Below are 18686 nucleotides of genomic sequence, written 5' to 3' on the forward strand. Positions count from 1 at the left end.
GTAGGACATATTTGTTTTTTCTATCAAACCAAAAGCCGATCAGTTTATTAACTTTGTATTTTCAGGTCCTTTTCCTTACTTTATGTGCTCTTGTGCCTCGGAATTCTTTTTGCAACATGCATTTCGTGCACCTTATTTTTGCAGTAACGATAAGCTTGTCTTCTATTGTTACCATGGCTCTCACTTTGGTGCAAAGGGCAGAACAGAATACCATCACAGATGGCTTTACACGCCTGCACAAAGCAGACTTCAAGATTAAATCTGAACTGTCGCTGAAGACAAAAGCTCTGAATTAATTCTCAACTGTGTTCCTTTTTATTTCAGTAATTTTTTATGCCGTAATCTTACTGGTTAACAAAGAAAGTAAAGAAAGGTTTGTAGAGAAATAGTTTCAAATCCGAATGAACTCCACAGCAGGGGGATTGGACTAACTTACTGCAGTCACCCAAAGCTGGCAACGTGGCATACATGCAAAGAAAGACAATAAATTAGGGACAAGAATTCAACTGTACAATGCATAAAACTACAAAAAAAAAACAGGTTATATGGAGACTCTATTTAACCTGCAGTACATTGTCTTTTCTTCATGTCCGTCTATCCACCTTTATTTAACATTTAGTCCAGTTCGGAGAAGCCGGTCCCAGGTATCAATGGGCAAAGGGAAGGTACAGGAACGGACTCGAACCCGCAACATTCTTGCGACCCACTTAACCACTTTATTACATGCCCGCTGCTTCAATCATCGGGCTTTCCGAGCCGTCGCTGAAGCCGTCTGGCTCAATGTGACCGTCTGGTCTGCTTGGATGCGACGCTGACATTACGACTTCACGCAGTATTTCACTGGCTGTAATAAAATAAGGTCAAACTGGAATTTCTGCAATTGGGTTTTTGATTTATTCTGAAAGGAGAAGTCAGGCCGATTGATTTACAGAGTAGATTTGTATGCCGCAGGAGCGGGGGGGGGGGGGGGGACATTTGATATGAGGTGAAGCAGGAATCTACTTCGTAACAGTGGAGTCGCTGCAGACAGAAATACTGAGGTGGTTTTCTGCTGAGGAGCTCTGGATTTCTTCATATATTATAACTTTAAAAGAGGCATGAGTGCTCTCACCTGCTCGCCTGCACACACACCAACACACACGTGCAAAATTAGCATAGTCGCACACACTAGCTCACACACACCAATTATGCTGCACGCACACACACACACACACACACACACACACACACACACACACACACACACACATTCTTCCAGCAGCTAATTAGTCTTTGTCTCCGTGATTTTGTATATTATCACTAATGTCGGTGCCCGGGGCCCTGTTCTGCGAGCTCAGCAACTTTCTCGCTGCATCAAACCCCGAGAGTTTCCAGGGAGAGGAAAAACATAAAAATATTATCTGTTGTGTTGCAAACAATATGAGTCACAGGAGCTACAATGAGGCGGCTGAGGGAATAATCATGGAGGCGCTACCAGGGCAGGCAGAATCATAACAACTTTACAAGGAACACAGTGCTCAGACACGGCAAATGAAGCTGCGGCAGCAATAGTTACGTGTGTGTTCAGCCTCTTAATGGAAGCATAGAAACGGGATCTTTAACTTCACGGCTCAGACGATGGGTATGTGGATGGAGGAGCAGTTCAGAGGGGCAGAAGGACCACCCTTTTGGAAAAAAGTAGCACACTGCTGCTCAGCGGGAGCTGGGTTTGTAAGAAGTCTACCGTACCTATCAGACAATAAGTCAAAGAGCACTATGATGAGAAAAGACAAAAAACAACTATGGATGTTTTTGTGTGGTACTGTGGCAGCTTTCTGTTATCATACAGTGACATCTTGTGGTCCAAGGTGGTATGTACTGGTATTTCCTTTTTATTATACATTCTGAACGGGAGCCGCATGACCAGCCAAACAACTAGAAACAAGTGTCTCATTGTACAGAAAATACAGTAATGAGAAGAGCACCTCACCAAGGTGTTAACACCTTCAAAACTATGACTTAAACTAGTGGCACAGATCTGCTATTTAATGCTAGCCTCGCCTTTGCAACGCAGAAAGAAGATGCTTGGGTTCAAGGAGAATAAAATCTGTGGTCTCATGTCTTACAGTGAGAGGGGTGCACAGATGGTCATGGGCGTGCAACCAAAGACAGGCTCAGATAAATTATTCAGTGTCGGAAATCTTACTGCATGCACAGTGTGACTGCTGCTACAAGCTACATATGCTAACAACCAGTGGAAATGCAGTGGCAGTATTCAAAATGACAGGAGCAACAACAGTTTGGAGAATCTCACGACTGCATTCTTCATCTATACATGTACCACATTTTTGAATTACTGCAGTTTCCAGACTGATATTACATAAAAAAACTTATACTGGTACTGCAGCATTCTGTTGTCACACAGTGACATCTAGTGGTCCCAGATAGTATTTAAATTAATCTATATTAATCTATTATTGAATTAATCAATAAATAGACTTCCATATATTTAAACAACAATGGTTCAAATGATGTAATGTAGAATTCGGTAACAGAAATACTTTCTTGTTGCCGAGCAACAATAACTTTGTTGTTAAATGAATTAAAGGATTTAATTAATTTCCATTGCTTCGTGTCAGAGAGTTAATGTACCTTTTTCTGGTGTCTATGAGAATATCAGCACATCTGAGTACCACACAGCACCCTCTGGTGTGATCTTGGGGTACTACACTGTTAAAGTAGCCTCACTGCTTTATTTTGTTTCTGTTCAGTAATTCTGTAAACAGGAAGCAGTCGCGACGGCGGGACGAGAAGCTCCTGCCTCCCCTCCTCTCTCCGCTCTCCGACGACGCCCCTCGTAAACGCCCCTGTGATAGCACTTCCTCCCTCATCCAGGAGGGCGGCGCCATGCCTGCTGCCACCACCGGGTTACTGCCCTGCTCCTCTTCCTCCTCCTCCTCCTCAGCCTCCGCTTCATCACACAGACACAGGAGGGGGGAAGGGAAGGCTTCATCGCACGTCAGAAATGGCAACGTGAGCGCTACTGAGAAGCAATGGCCATGTCGCATTATTAACGATTCAAACAGTGATGCAAAATTATTCCTCCCTGCTACAGGAAGTGGATTCCCACAGCGAGAAGCACTGCGGTGACATTTACCATGCCAACGGACATTCAGACTCGGAGGCGTGGTCGGAGCCGCTGAGTCACCCCACAGAACCTCGCAGACCACGACTGTCATTCAGCGACACGTACGTGGAAATATACTAAATAAAAATGCAGTCAGTCATAAAACTGTGACAGAGATCGCAAAAGAAATCCCATTCTTTACTGAAAGTCAATATACAAGTGTGTAAGGAAGAGCTTATTCAAAGTAAAAGCACCAATTCAAGATTTGCTGCATAAAAAGGACTTGAAAGATTAACATTAGCTAAAAACATCTTTAGAAGGTAAATGACTGGGAACAACATAATAACACTAAAACATCAAATTGGTAAACTAGCTGAAAGCATGACTAATGGCCACAATGGAATAACAGTGAAGATGCCTCAAAGATTCAAAGTGTAGTTAAAATGGCTTAAAAAACAAGTTAAACAGCTAAAATTGCCTAAAATAGATAAAACTGTTTAAACTACTCAAAAGGGTCAAAAGCCTAAAATAACTAAAATGGTATCCAGACAAAACCATTAAAATGATCTGCAAAAGCTAAAGGGCTAAAATGTATTCAAATGTCTCGCAGTAACTAGCATACTGTCTGTACTTATAGCAAACCTATGAAGTGTATAAGCTGTATTAACCATATTTTGAAGTTTAAATCATGTTTTGCAGCTCAAGATTGGAAAGTGGCCAATATGTTTTATTTTAGTCATCAACATAGCAGAACCCTGCGCTAGCTGCTAGCTGCTAGCTGCGATCTAATATTTGGTCAAAGGTGATAATTCAAAGTCATGTTATTTCAGTGCTTTTTAAAAAACAAAATGTACACAAGTTACTTACTGATTTTGACTGAGTCCTGAGGAAATGTTTTAAAATAATATTTGCAGTTTATTGCATTTTCGTACGGAAGCTGATGCGTTGAAACAGATCGACCTCTGACCGATTGACTTTTCACAAACGTCCAATGAATGTTTGAAGAGTGGCGTAAGTTTTTGTTACGCTATGAGTGCTGACAGGGCAAAAAAGCTACGAGAAGACCATGTCATTAACTCGCCATCTAAAATATTAATGCCTTAAACTAGCATTTTGTGCTACAAGCCCTACTTTGTGCCATAGCTTTGAAGATTTCATTGCTAATTGCTTTCTTATATTTTTCTACTATTTACTTGATTATCCTTCTGAATTTTAAATATTTGCTTGAACGTTTACTCGTTCATGGCATGATTAGGTGGAGAAAATAGCTGGAACTCCATATAAACTACCAGATTTAGCCGGTGTGTCGTAGGTGGTAGAAACAGCTTGTATGCTCAAACCTGGAAAGATGATGCATCTTCTTTGCTTATTTGTCCCAAAAGGCATCTGCATTATTCATGAAACAACATGTTTTGTTGTTATACTAAGGTTACACCAAGCCTGAGGTGTGTATACCCAAGTAGGCTACTGTGCTTTGCTCACTGCGAGCTACTTGAAGTCGCTGATTATGGAAATCTCTCTCTTTTTTTTTTTTTGTTGTTGTTGTTTTGTTTAGTTTTTTTTAAACTGGTGCCAGAATAGACTTCATGGTATTTTTTTTTTCCCCCCTCTGGTGTTTCCAGCGTCCACAGCGCGGACTTCTACATGCAGGAGGCGAAGAGACTGAAGCACAAGGCCGACGCTTTGGTAAGAAGAAAACACGTCACAGACGATCAACAACAACAACAACAACAACAAAACAGACCCAGAAAGCTAACATGTAGAGTGACGCTGTGATTATATGTGCGCTGTAAGTCTCCTCGGAATGACAGTCCATTTGCTATCAAGGAGTGCGCTGTGTAATTTGTGTTATTTATTGCACCATTTGTCTCCAAGGGAACGTTGCATTCAAGGACTGATGATGTCTGCAAGTGTAGCGCCACAACAGAAGAATTATCCCGATCCCCCTCTGAACAATGAAATGAGATTTATTTAACTTGTTATTTATCTTCTGTTGCTTCCTCAGATTTATCAGGGGAATTTGTGTCTTAGTGGGTGATTATTCAACAAGAACGTAAGTTTTTTTTTTTTTTTTTTTCTTGTGCTCGGTTTCAGATGGACAAGTTCGGTAAAGCGGTGAACTACGCCGACGGCGCGCTGTCGTTCATAGAGTGCGGGAATGCCATGGAGCGAGATCCACTGGAGGCCAAGTCGCCATACACCATGTACTCAGAGACCGTGGAGCTCATCAGGTATCGACCCGGAGCAAAAAGTTAGACTTTACAAACAGCATTTAGTTGGATAGGGCTCCTAACGGTGGTGTGTGTGTGCCGAGGGAAGCTTACTGTGTAAAGATGCATTCTAATTAAGTTCTATCTTAGCTTCATTTTAACTGTTATTTTGCTGTTCTTTACCTCATTGGCTCCAATAATGTTCCCTTTTAGAATTATATCTGAGTTAGTGTGCAAATCGCTCCACAATATAGACTTTCAGTGTTTCTTGACGGTTTTTTGCAGTAGAAACAGTCGTGGGAATATTTTGGTGGTGTGAAGTTGCTAAAAGCATCAACACGTACACCCGCGTCCTAGTAAATGAGAATATTGTTGAACGTTTTATAGTTTTGTCAGTTATTTTTGTGCTCATGTCATATAAACTGATAAGCAGTGTTGCCACAGTTACCTTGAAAATGTAATCCGATTACTGATTACTAGTTACTCCTTTTAAAAGTAACTTAGTTACTTTACTGATTACTTGTTTGTAAAAGTAACTAGGTTAGATTACAAGTTATTTTCAGCCGCTGCCGACGACACCCTCCATCGTCTCAACATGAAAATAACAACCGGTTTTGCCAAAAACTCAGTTCTGATCACTGCCTGACCTTTGACCTTCATTCTTTGTTGTATTTATATCTGACTCATACTTTCATTATCAGGTTTTTTCTATTACTGGTATTTATTCACCCGATGATGTGGTTGTAGTCTATTGTTGCGCTATTTGTCTATTTATTTATTTGTCCTACCCGCTCTATGCGACCTCTGTTTAATAATAAAGCAGCTTTGCAGAGAAGAAACTCGTCCTGTGGGACGCTACAGTAGTAACGCACAGTGATTTGGAGAAGTAACTTTAATCTGATTACTGGTTTGGTAATAGTAATGTGTCAGATTACTCGTTACTGAAAAAATGGTCATACGAGAGTAACATGTTACTAATTAACGCGTTACCGGCATCACTGCTGTCTGTGAGGGTGAATCTTTAGAATTTCATGATTTATAAATTAAAAAAAAATAAATAAATGGCTGAAATGTTTCACTTTATGTGTTATGCATAACGTAACGTTCGTGAACCAGCTAAAACCTTCTAAGGGCCTGCCGTTTGAATTTGTGGGCCTTGATGTGAGAGTTTAGAACGAATCATAACATTTTTATTTTGTTTGCCGAAATCAACAAAATTGCCAACAGTCAGATGGGATTTGTTGACTCTTCATATACCTGATTTGACGGAGCGGTCGGTCACACAGAAACGTTCTGTGTGTTACACAGTCTGGAGCTAAAGCTGTCACTGTCACTACTGCCTGGTAACTCTGCTCTTCGTAACGGATCAGGAGAGGACGCTCTGATCATTCTATTAGGATTTATGTATTAAATGTGCCCATTAATATTTATTAACCCTTTGGTGGTCAGAATGTAGATGGAACAGAAGCTACTAAACCATCATTAAACTTATTATGACCGTATGATTTTGTGCTATTGGGAAATTAACCACTTTGAACCGTGTGCCAGACTTTGTGCAGACTCTGAAGAGGACCGAAATGTTGTTTTCAGACTGTGAATGATAAATAGACTGTCCTTATATAGTGCATTGAGAACATGAGTCATCTGAACAGGTTTTACTTGACCATGACTTCAAGAAGTTCAGAGAAACATGGAGTTCAGTGTTTTTCCCAAAATGCCACAGAGACAGGGTGATATGGGCGAATCAACTGCCAGGATTGGGATTGAAAGTCTTTACTAACTGAGCTGTAGTCTACACGCTCGAGTCTGTTTATTCAAAGTTCATTGAGATCAACAACCCTTGGTGTTACTTGGTTTTGGTTCGGTATTGAATTGGTATCAGATCAGCAATGGAACATGTCAGGTCAATATCGGATCTCTATTAGTTTCAGATCTGTGTCAGAGATTCCATCATTGGTGTCACTTGATATTGAGTTTGTATCAGTTTGGTGCTTCATGGGTATCAGATTAATATCGGATCATATCAGATTGATATCGGATCAGATTGGTATCAAACTGATTTTGGATCTGCATCAATTAGTTTTGGATTGATATCCGATTGATATTGGATCGATATTGGATTGGCATTCCATCACTATTGGATCTGTATTAGTTTGGCATTGAATCGTTTTTCCATCAGAATCAGTTCTATTAATCCCAGGCGGAAATTCTTTGTTCTCTCGGATCAGTATCAGATCGATATTGCATTAGTATTGGATTGATTTGGATCAGTATCAATTAGTATTGGATCAATATCAGACTGGTATTGGATCAATATTGGATCGTATCGGATTGGTGTTGGATTAATTTTGGATTCATATCAGTTTTATATTGGATCCTTTTTGAATGAGTGTCGGCTCTGCATTAGATGTGATGTCAGATCAGTATTGGATCAGTGATTTCAGCTTCAGTGATGCTCGAAGCAGAAAGAACATTTTTGTTTTCAATTCGACACCTGGGGTCTTCATAGTTTCAGTTTCTGTGTAGAAGACGAGTTAAATTTCGGTTTTGTTCTTGTTGATCTGTGGAGATGTGAGCACACGTGTGACGAGCCTCTCTCCTCTGCAGGTACGCCATGAGGCTGAAGAACTTCACCAGCCACTCCGCCACCGTCTCCGAGAAGAAGCTCGCCGTGCTGTGGTAACATTCTATCCTCTTTTGTGTGTGTGTGTGCTTGCATGCGTGTGTGTGCGTGCTTGTTTTATTTACCAAAACTTTCATTTATGATCCATTCCTAAAATGTAAAAGTAACATATATTAACTTTATTATCGTAACTGTTTTATCTTGCTGCTTTTTCTTTTTAACAATTCTAGATTTTCGAACTGTTTTAAGTAATGACATGCACTTTAGTTATTTTGGCCATTATAACTATTTTAGCAGTTTTGCTGTTTTAGCAGATTTAAACATTTCAGCATTTTTTATTTTAGCTATTTCAACAATTTCAGTTGATTCAGCTATTTTACTTATTTTTGCAGTTTTAGACATTTTAGTACCCATTCTAACTGTTACAGCTCCTTTAGCTATTATAGTTATTCTAACTATTTTAACTGTTTCAACTATTATAGCAGAGTTAGCCACTTGTTTGTTTGTTTGTTTTTAGCTTTAATAGCATTTTCAGCTGGTGAGCTCATTCACCATTTATTGTTTGGTGACATGTTAGGAAGTGATGCATACTTTAGTTAAACCATTGAACCTTTCTTTTATTTAAGAGTCAGGTTGAGATAAGAAATAGGATCAACAATCAGAATTTTTTTTTTTTGACACATAATTTTGTGAACAGTAGACCATTGACAGTCGACAAACGCTAGTGTCCAAACTTTCTATTTTACTAAACTCCTCTTTACTGAATGAGAAGCTTTATTCAATTGTGGATTTCTTGCCCGCAGACCTAAAAATTTGATTAAAATTCAGACATTTTTATTCATTTTCTTTGTTTACTTTTCCCCTGTCGTGTGTGTGTGTGTGTGTGTGTGTGTGTGTGTGTGTGTGTGTGTGTGTGTGTGTGTGTGTGTGTGTGTGTGTGTGTGTGTGTGTGTGTGTGTGTGTGTGTGTGTGTGTTTTAAAGCTTTAAAGGGAATTTGTAGCGAAGGATTCATGCATCCCCTTTTGTTTCCATAGCAACCGCTGTCTGTCTCTGCTGTATCTGAGGATGTTTCATCTGAAGAAAGACCACGCTGTCAAGTACTCACGCTCGCTCATGGAGTACTTCAAGGTAACACACACAAAGCCAATTACAATCCCTCCAATACATTTCATATTCATTCTCATGCCGCCTGTGCATTAATTTTGCACCACATTATTAAATTCCCTTCTTTCTCTTTGATATTAACGTATTAATTAGCGCCATCAATCATCGCAGTGGATTGTTGGGGTTTAATGTGCTTGTTTTGATTAATTATGTTTAGTTTAATTAATTACCCAGGATGTCATTATCACAGTGCTGCATTCACAGTGATGGGATTGGATTTGTGGGAGGCGACAATGTGTGTGTTTAAGAGTGTTTGCATCATTTTACCATATCGAGTAGGTTTGTTTTTTTTCCCCACTTTAAAATTTTTAAAATCTGGAATAGAGATGCAGGAAATTGAGCTCAGGGACAACAGGTGGCAGAAAACATGTCAAAGATGGGGAAAAAAGCTCCTCATATTTTGTGTGAAAGTGAGCAGGCGGGTGAAACACTGGGAGGGTTTTTTTTTTTTTTGATTTTTCAGAGCTGCAAACTCTACAAGAGACGAGATGACAATTTAAAGTCAAGTGAGTGGGTTTGGAAAGAAATTCTTCAGGATTTTAATGTCTGACATATAAAAGCACAGATTCTATCGTTTAACGGATTTGATTGGTTTTCATGATGCACACGGTCTGTTTGTTTTATTCAGTGTGGAAAGTTACATTTAAAGGTGATGATATTTAATCAAATCGATGTTATGGAAAAATATATTTTGGGTTTGTTTTTACGATCTAGAATTCAGCCAAGACTTCCCACCAAGCACCGTCTCCATGGAGGACCAATGGGAAGTAAGTCAATACACACACACACACACACACACACACACACACACACACACACACACACACACACACACACACACACACACACAAACACACCACACCACATCACACCACATCACATCACATCACAAGGTTGGTGGGAGGTGGGATCTAAAATGTTGGCCCACACAAGAAGAGTAAAAGACACACACACACACACACACACACACACACACACACACACACACACACACACACACACACACACACATTCTTCACCTGGATAATGGAGGATTTGTAATTCACTGGAGCCGGCCCTGACAGCCACTTGCTCAAACAAACCCCTCAGGAAGCAAATAAGGGGATTGATTAGTTGTAGATGTGAGCGGAGGGGAGGGCTGAGAGGGGGGAGCCATGATGGATGGAGGAGGAGAAGAGGCGTGGAGGAGCCACGCATGTGAGGCTAATGAGTTTGGACAGCTCTGACGCTGCACAGCAGCTCCGTCCGTGTGTGTGTGTGTGTGTGTGTGTGTGTGTGTGTGTGTGTGTGTGTGTGTGTGTGTGTGTGTGTGTGTGTGTGTGTGTGTGTGTGTGTGTGTGTGTGTGTGTGTGTGTGTGTGTGTTTGGCACTAAATCCGCCACAAGTTGCGGGTCGACGAGGGTCAAGGCCACATCGCAGACATTACATCAGAGCCAGAGCCGCGGAGGAGACGAACATCCGCCATGTTGGACATGTAGTGCTCGCAATGCCAGCATGCTGAGTCATTGCTAGCTTATAGTTTAGTTAAAGTGTCAATCAAAAGCAACAGATTTTATCAGACTTTCTATCCAAACTATTTTTTTTTTAACTTCTGTCACATGTGAATAAGCTAAAGTATCACCTAGCCGCTACCACAAGCAACTTTATTTATATAACCTGTAAACCCAGCTAAGATAAACCACGAACAGGTGTTATTATTTAGTAAAAGAAAGTAGAACGTAAACAAAATAAAAGTTCAACTTAAAGAGATTAAAAACGTAAAACGGCAATAATAGTAGCATCTTGCAAAAATTGCAAGTATTACTATTCACTGCCTTTGACGCAGGATTACTTGAGATTGATTCATAGAGAGAAATTAACAACTAAAAAGTTGTAGCTAAAACTAGCTTTGAATGTCTAAATGGCTATAGCTACTAAGATTTTCATAAAAACTGCTTAAATGTGTGAAACATGTGAATATGTTGAAATTATTTATATTGCTAAAACTGACCAAAGAGGCCAAAGAGTTTGAAATGCTGTAAGAAGTTTAAACAGTTACGGGTGAAATGTTTAAATCTTAACAGAACAGCTAAAACCATTACGTCTGAACTTACTAAAATACATTAAACTGCTAGAAATGACTACATAGGGTTAAGTAGTAAAAATGGTTTAAACTGATAACAGTTCCAAAAAAAAGGCTGACCTGCTAAAATGGGGAAGATGTGCAAAACATATCAAATTGACAAAACTGCAAACAACAGCTACTCTCATAATTGCTAAAACGTTTGAGAATTACCAAAACCCATAACTAGAAAAACATTGTTTAAATAAGCTAAAAAAAAAAAACAACTAAATTAACATAACAGGTAAAATGGCAAAGAACAGCGAAACTCACCAAAAGCATTTACTTCTAAAAATGCTAAAATGGCTGCGACGACAGCTAGAGGCTTAAATCACTTAAAATAGATTGTATAGATTTAAACACAAAAAATTTGCTAAAACTGCTAAGAATGAGGAAAATAGTTACGTCTGAAAATGCTAAAATTACTAAACTGCTAGAACAGCTGGAATGTCTAGCAGCTAAATTTGCCAAAGCTGCTCAGAACTGGTAAAAAATAAATAAATAAATAAAGTATGGCGAACAGTTAAAATTATTCAAATTGCTGATTAAAATCTTTAAGTAGAAAATTGCCAATATAGCGAATCTACTAGAAAAATTATGTTAAATCTGTTTCGTCTAAAACAAAATGTCATTAGGAATATAATGATTTAAAAAAAAAAAAAAGGCTAAAACACATAAAACAATGCTACAAGGAGTGAAGAGTGAAAAAGAAAGTAATATAATGTCAGGAGATGTGAATTATGTCTTTAATGTTCTAAATTCAGTTTTAAGCTGCAGCTGCGGTGAACCGAGAAGAAGCTGCAGGTAGCAGATCTTTGTGCTCTGACCTTTAGTTTCCGAGGAGGAAACAGATCATTGACAGCATGACGGTACTTTTCTGGGGTCTTCCATCACTGGGAAACCCCTCCAGCAGGCGCACCCTCACATGTTTGAGTCCCCCGATGACGTGACGGAGCCTCACCGCCTCCGTGTGTTTCCCAGGGTCAACGGGACTCCTTCCCCCCTCTCGCTCAGCCCGTCTCCCGCCAGCAGTGGAGGAGGAGGAGCAGGGGGAGGATCCGGACCGCCACTGGGGTCTTCAGGCAGCGTCGCCATCCCCCAGAGGATTCACCACATGGCCGCCAGCCACGTCAACATCACCAACAACATCCTGCGCAGCTACGAACACTGGGAGACGGCCGACAGGCTGGCCGCCGACGGACAAGGTAGCTCGCTAGCAACCGTGCTCAATTAGAACCGTCTATAAAGAATCGATCGTCTCCAAATTCACACAAAAAAAAAAACAACACAAGCTCAAATAACGTGAAGTCGCGGCATCTTGTGCGTTACCAATCATGCACTCATCACAGAGCAAGAAAAAAAACTATAAAATTATCATTTTCACCTAATCAAACCGCTTCCTCATATTTCAGATGAGATTTCAATAAAATAAATAAACTGCACAGATTTCTGCTTTTAAGGAAAATGTGTTTTCTTAAAGAACGCATACCTAGCGCACATATTTCTAGGCTAACTCACCGATGCTAATGTCATAGATAGCATAGATAGCATCAGGACTCTAGGGGCGGAGCCACAGTCAACCACAGTCATATCACCAGACACACAGAGTTGCTTGATTTGTCAATTTTACGTGTAAAATTTAAAATGTTGTCATGAGGCAACATATAGGGTTGCTATGCTACGACTCACTGGCATTGCATAAAATCTCCCACTAACGTTAATGTTACGCTAAAGTTTATAAACTCCTTAGCCTAATCTAGTTACTGTTAGTTTCTTTGGGCGATTTGACAGGATGTCATGCAGAAGATATGATAAATGTAATGCTCATATCATCGATTTTTCATTAACATGAACATGCGCAATATATACATATCATAAAAGACTGACTGAACTGTGATCAATTATGTTTCCGTGCTCGCTGCAGATTTAAGATAATACATTTTAAATATGACAGAAATGAATCACAAATTTTGAAAATCTTCACAATTAAAGGATTATTTTTGCAAAAAATACAGTAGATATGAATTAGAAGCAAGAGAAAGAGCAGTGTTTTTTCAACAAATCTCAATACACAAAGACATACACATCATTTGTGTAAGTGTGTATCGCAAATCAGATCACAATACTTAACATTATCGCGTACTGTCTTGTGTCTTTCCTCTGCTTTTCACATGAAAAGACGATGTTGCCGATCGTGTCTTTGGGGGAAAGTGTTAGCGTCGAGTGTTTTCTCTGGCAGCTAAAAGCGGAATGTGAACTGACTGTTTCCCTTTGTCTCCCCGTGCAGACTTCTTCCAGGAGCTGGACTCGGTGATGGAGCCGCTGAGTCAGCAGAGCAGCATGACGGAGCTGGTCCGCTACATCAGGCAGGGACTGCACTGGCTCCGCATCGAGGCTCACCTGCTCTGAAAACTTGACTACATCCAGGAAGAGACTCAAAGAGAAGGGCTCCGGGAGCTAGAAGTGAGATCACGAGCGAGACTTGGGACTCTGTGTGGATTAAATGAGCCCAACGTCACCTGAAATCAAAAAGTTTCACTTTAGATTGAAAGTTAACGTTAGCAAAATTTGTCTGATGCTGCTTTTTGGAGCAGGAGAGCATCAGATTGAATCCCTGCAGGGTCCATGCATGCTCGGACCCCCCTCTGAGTCCATGAGTGGGAACAGAACAAAAGAACAAGAAGGTAAGAAGAATGACTCCGCAATAAGAAATTGTTAATTTTATATTTTTAAAAATTAACTATGATGAGCTGCCTTTACATTATTCAGTAGCGTTAATTACATTCTCAACAAAACTACACTAATTAGAATCGTCTTATAACAAAAGCATTAGATGCTTGCTTTACAACCAGTTGAGATAATTCCTACTCTAGTGACAGAATAATGAAAGCACAGAAAGCTGAATATCTTTCAGATTGTAGCCTCCACAACACTTTTTCAGGAAGAAGGGGGTGACACGGACATTGCACTGGGTGTCGGTTGTCTCACTTCTAGTTCCCACTCGGGCGCCAGACAGTTTCGGGGGGGAAAAAGCCACAAGATTCAGTCTGACTTGGCTCTGATGATGTCAAAGGAAGGAATTCTGCCACTCTGTACAGAAACTAATGAGATCAAATCAACTGCCAGGCATCTCTGAGTCATCTCCCAGCGTCGGTCGTGTTGTGTTGTCGGTGTGTATACGTGTACAGCTGATTGTCAAGTCTATTTAAATCATTATCCGATGGAACAATAATGATGTTTGTGTATCATATTGTACAGATCGTGACTCCAAAAAACATTGTTTTTGGGTTTTTTTTTAGTGTTCAATTAATGATTTAATGTGAATGAATGAGAGAAATGTTAATTATAATATATTTGTGTGAGCGCGCATGTGTGTTTGTGTGTGTGAGTGTGTGGCTGCATTTACACATCACCAAACGTCAAGTTTTCACTGTGAAGAGTCAAAACTTTATCGTTTCGGTTCGTGTACAATCAGCATATTAAGCATGAGATATTTTTTTTTTATACGTTTTGGATCATTTGACCATCGCTGAATGTGTATGGAAGACATTGCGGATGTGAAAAGTAATTTTCACGAAGACAAAAAAAAAAAAAGAAACTCAAGTGCCTCTATTTGTGTCCGGTGGGAATTGCTCTATTTATTTAAAAAAAAGAAGAAAAAAAAACTAAGAATGAATCTAGATGATTTTCCATACCATATTGGTATAAATATGAGATTGTTTTTCGTAAAATCAAATCTTTCCATAAGCTTTTTACTGGCGTTTATGATGACACCAGGGTTTGGCTTTAAAAAAAAAAAAAACTGTGGAGGAAGAACAAGTGTATTATTTTAAGTGTCCGATTAGCATCAGTTGCAATATTTATTTTTCTGGATGATTTTGGCAGGTATGAGTTTGTCTGAAATGCCTGAAAATCTATAAAATCATCGCATGCAATAATCGATAGCTTCAGACCAAGAACAACACTCGAAAATAAAATAAAATAAAAGCAGTATATTTACGTCATCTCCTGAAAATACAGAACTGCTTTAAATGCACAATGCCAACAGGCTGGAGGAGCTAATAGCAGTCAAGTACGATATGGAATGTTCTGGAAACGTTGGGGAAAGAAGGTCTTCTGCTTATTGGGCCTGACACAATGAGTTTGCTGCTTTTCCATTAGTTACAAGACACATTAAAAAAATTTTGACTTCAAATTATATCAAAGTCTAACGCCTTCCCAATCTTGCATCTTGCAATCTCACAAGTTGGGCCATTGAGTCACACGTTTATCTGTACTCAGTCCCACACAAGAAGTAGAAGCAGCGGGTTCTGCCTCCCATTCAAAGCTAATTAGTAGTGACGGTTAAAAACAAGCAGCAAAATCTGAAAACTCAGAGACGGAAGACAGATTGGAGGCTACAGTGACTCTGTAAGTGAATTGCAAAAATCCAGAAATGACGTGTCACCAGAGTCATCGCTAATCCACCCTATTTCCAGTTACTGTGCTATGCTAAGCTAAGCTTAGACAATGACAGTACACACATGAAAGCAGCTTTAAACTCCAAGCAAAGGTAGAAAAAAGGTTTTTCTTTTCCCCAAATGGTCAAATCAGTCTGGTTTGTCATCCGATTGCCTGGAAATGTTCACGAATCAACAAATCCCAACTCCACCTTTTGTCGCTGAACAAAAAAAACAACAATCTTGTTTGTCATGTTTTTTATTTCTCTCTGTGATCTTTTGGATCTTTCGAGGTCATGAAGCCAAATTCGGAGCGTCTCAGCAAACTCAACCCAAAGTGTTTCTCTTGGAGCTCGGTCGTCGCAGTAGATCCACAAAGTGTTGCTCGGTCCAACTCGATGATGTGTGATGTGTTGTTTAGTTTTCTGGTGAAACCGTGCTGTTATTCTATGTTTACTGTTCCTTTCACTCGGAGCTCCTTCATTTTGGCTCATTGTCCAGTAACAAACTGCAAAAAGGACGTCAAACGTTGCATCGGTGACGCGTCGAAAGTGATGCAACAGTTGACGACCGTGTGCGTGTGTGCAGACAGTTTGCCTTCCCCTTCGGCATGGCCTTTTATTCTGCTGCCGTCTTATTAAATATCCCATCAGATCCCGTTGCATTATCGCAGTCGTCAACTTGTTTGTGAACGGCAGCAGTGGCAGAGGAGCAAAGTCATTTACTTTTTGACGACAGATGGTAGCAAGCTGATAATACGCTGATAATCTCTCCGGTAGTGTCTCCAATATTTGTTTGCATTTTCTCTAAATCACAAATACACTTCATACAGTGACTGTGCTAGCAGTATTTACAAGAACAATAAAGGTTTTTTATTTCTTTTCAAATCCCTGTAATCTACCAAAAAAAGACGCTTGTTTTTCTCACTATATTTGATTGTCGTCAGATTTACCCACCAGTGGTAGAAATCGTCTGAAAGCTCAGCTGTCAGTTGAGGTTATCAGAAGGAGATGCTAACATGACTGTAGAAAAAAAAAAAGAAGAAGAAGTGCTAGCATGTGAACAGATTCTGAATTATCGCCAAGAAGTAAGGCCAATTCATTTGTTCTGGAAAAACCAAAAAGTTGAATGAAAGTGGAGCAAATGGCTGCATTCCAAGTGATGAACAAGTCGGTACCACTCTTTCTAAAATGTTTCAACAATGGACGACGAACTGTAAGGCTAATTAGCTTAGCTTAGCATACATTAGGAAAGCAGTGGAAAACGGTTCATCGACTCATACCCAAAGTTTTCACAAAACATTAATATGATAATAATTTTTCTTATTTTTCTTTCATCAACCAAAGTAAGAAAAGATTTACTGCCTCACCGCTTTATTTCCTGTATCGGGTTTAAACTGGCGCACTATCCAAGTTCTTGAGTTACAGCCACAGAAGGTTTTGTGACCTCGCGTTAATTAAAGCCTCGGTCCCAGTGGGCAGTACGTGCTGGAGCGGGGCAGGCCGGGATGGTTCGGTAAGGCAAAGCTCGGTCCCACGACAGAGAGTATGGTTAAAATGTTGGCGGGGTTGCATGGTACATACCTCAATGGAGGGGTGATGAAAAATCGTAACTGTTGGTTACGGTTGTTTTGGTACTATCCACAACTTTTGTCAGTGGGGACGCTCGAAAACCCGCCCCGTCCCGTCCCGTCCCGTCCCGTCCCGGCACAAGCAGCGTGGTGGGACTGCGCCTTAAGTTAATGCTGGCATTGGTACCAAATCTGAAGCTTAAAGTGGTTTTGGGATAGAGGGCTAAACTACACGTCACAAAAATGAAGTATTACGTGCATCTTTGCCAGAAGATGAACTTGCTTACTTAATCTAAAGCTCTGTAAATATCTGAGTATTCGCATTAGCTGGACTAGCATAGAGTGAGGGTGTCAAACTGTTGGTGCTATTCCAGTAAAATACAGTATAATAAACCATAAATACCAACAAATATCACAATTTCTCTTAGATTTAGTGCAAAAATTATAAATACATATTTTTCCAAATGTTTTGGGTGAGTGAATTCTGATAAAATACCCGTAATAAAATGTTATCTCAAATCATTCAGACTAAAGTTTTGGGTAAAAAATCTGTCCATTTACAGATTTTTTGCTGTTTGCACAAACTTAGCATCACAATATTGCTTAGATTTGATGCTATGCTAGTAATAAACTGCTTAGCTAGGTATCACCAATCTGTAGCCATGTGGACTCATACTTTAAGAGTGGACCCCCAGTGGACAAATTAGGAACTAAGGTTATTTCATTTAAATGTTACTGGAAGTTTCTTTCAGTTTTTGTCTCACTTTGCTCTCTACAGAGGAGACAGAAATTTGGTTTGATGCTCTTCAGCTTCAAATAATCTATAAAAATGTCACATATAGCAGTTTCTTCACATCCAACTGTATTAGCTAACCAGCTTTAGATTAATTCCTTTTAGAAACCACCAAAAATGCCAAATTTACTAACTTAATTTCCTTCAGTTTTGTTAGTGTTGTAGAAATAGCGTCCTCTACCTGAGCAGTGCCAGAATACATACAGCTGATTTCCCGCCAAAATTACGACATGCATCGATAAAAAAGTTTTTCCGCCGTTAGTTGATTCTTATATGGACAAAAACACAACAGAAACCAAAATCAGTTGTTTATTGAGTGGTGTCAAAAGTGTTGGACTCTTGGATGTGGTTGTTTTGGGGTTTTGGAGCCGAACAGCAACAGCGTGTGTCTGTGGATCTGATGTACGTCACTGACCAACAATGGAAAGAGTTTAAAAGCCGACAACATGTCCATTCCACATGGATTGCATTGTACTTTTAAATGTGTTGCTCAACTTCAGCTGTTTTGTTTTGGGGTTTTTTTTCTGTTTCTATCAGTGCTCTCTTTTGGCCTTTTTCTATGGTTCTTTTTTATAATGAAGTTGTTCTATGTGATGATCAGAAGTTGTGATGCAGTTCCATTGTTTTTGAATATTTATTGTCTCTGAAATATGGAATAAAATCTGTTTGAACCAGTGAC

The 18686-nt window shown here is 39.7% G+C and overlaps 1 protein-coding gene across 1 annotated transcript in view; it reads left to right on the forward strand.

Annotated features, from left to right (window-relative positions):
- Positions 1-18686, forward strand: part of aff2 (AF4/FMR2 family, member 2) — a gene marked incomplete at its 5' end in the record, with an annotated part of 172667 nt that extends 153981 nt beyond the window's left edge. The window contains 9 exons of the mRNA XM_080466367.1: positions 2751-3012; positions 3095-3228; positions 4729-4792; positions 5201-5337; positions 7924-7995; positions 8975-9068; positions 9819-9871; positions 12187-12410; positions 13493-18686. Coding sequence (XP_080322493.1) covers positions 2751-3012; positions 3095-3228; positions 4729-4792; positions 5201-5337; positions 7924-7995; positions 8975-9068; positions 9819-9871; positions 12187-12410; positions 13493-13614 — 1162 coding nt within the window. The 3' untranslated portion in view covers positions 13615-18686. The remainder of the gene's footprint in view (positions 1-2750; positions 3013-3094; positions 3229-4728; positions 4793-5200; positions 5338-7923; positions 7996-8974; positions 9069-9818; positions 9872-12186; positions 12411-13492) is intronic.

This window comes from Lipophrys pholis (genome assembly GCF_963383615.2).
Source record: "Lipophrys pholis genome assembly, chromosome: 6".
NCBI lineage: Eukaryota > Metazoa > Chordata > Actinopteri > Blenniiformes > Blenniidae > Lipophrys > Lipophrys pholis.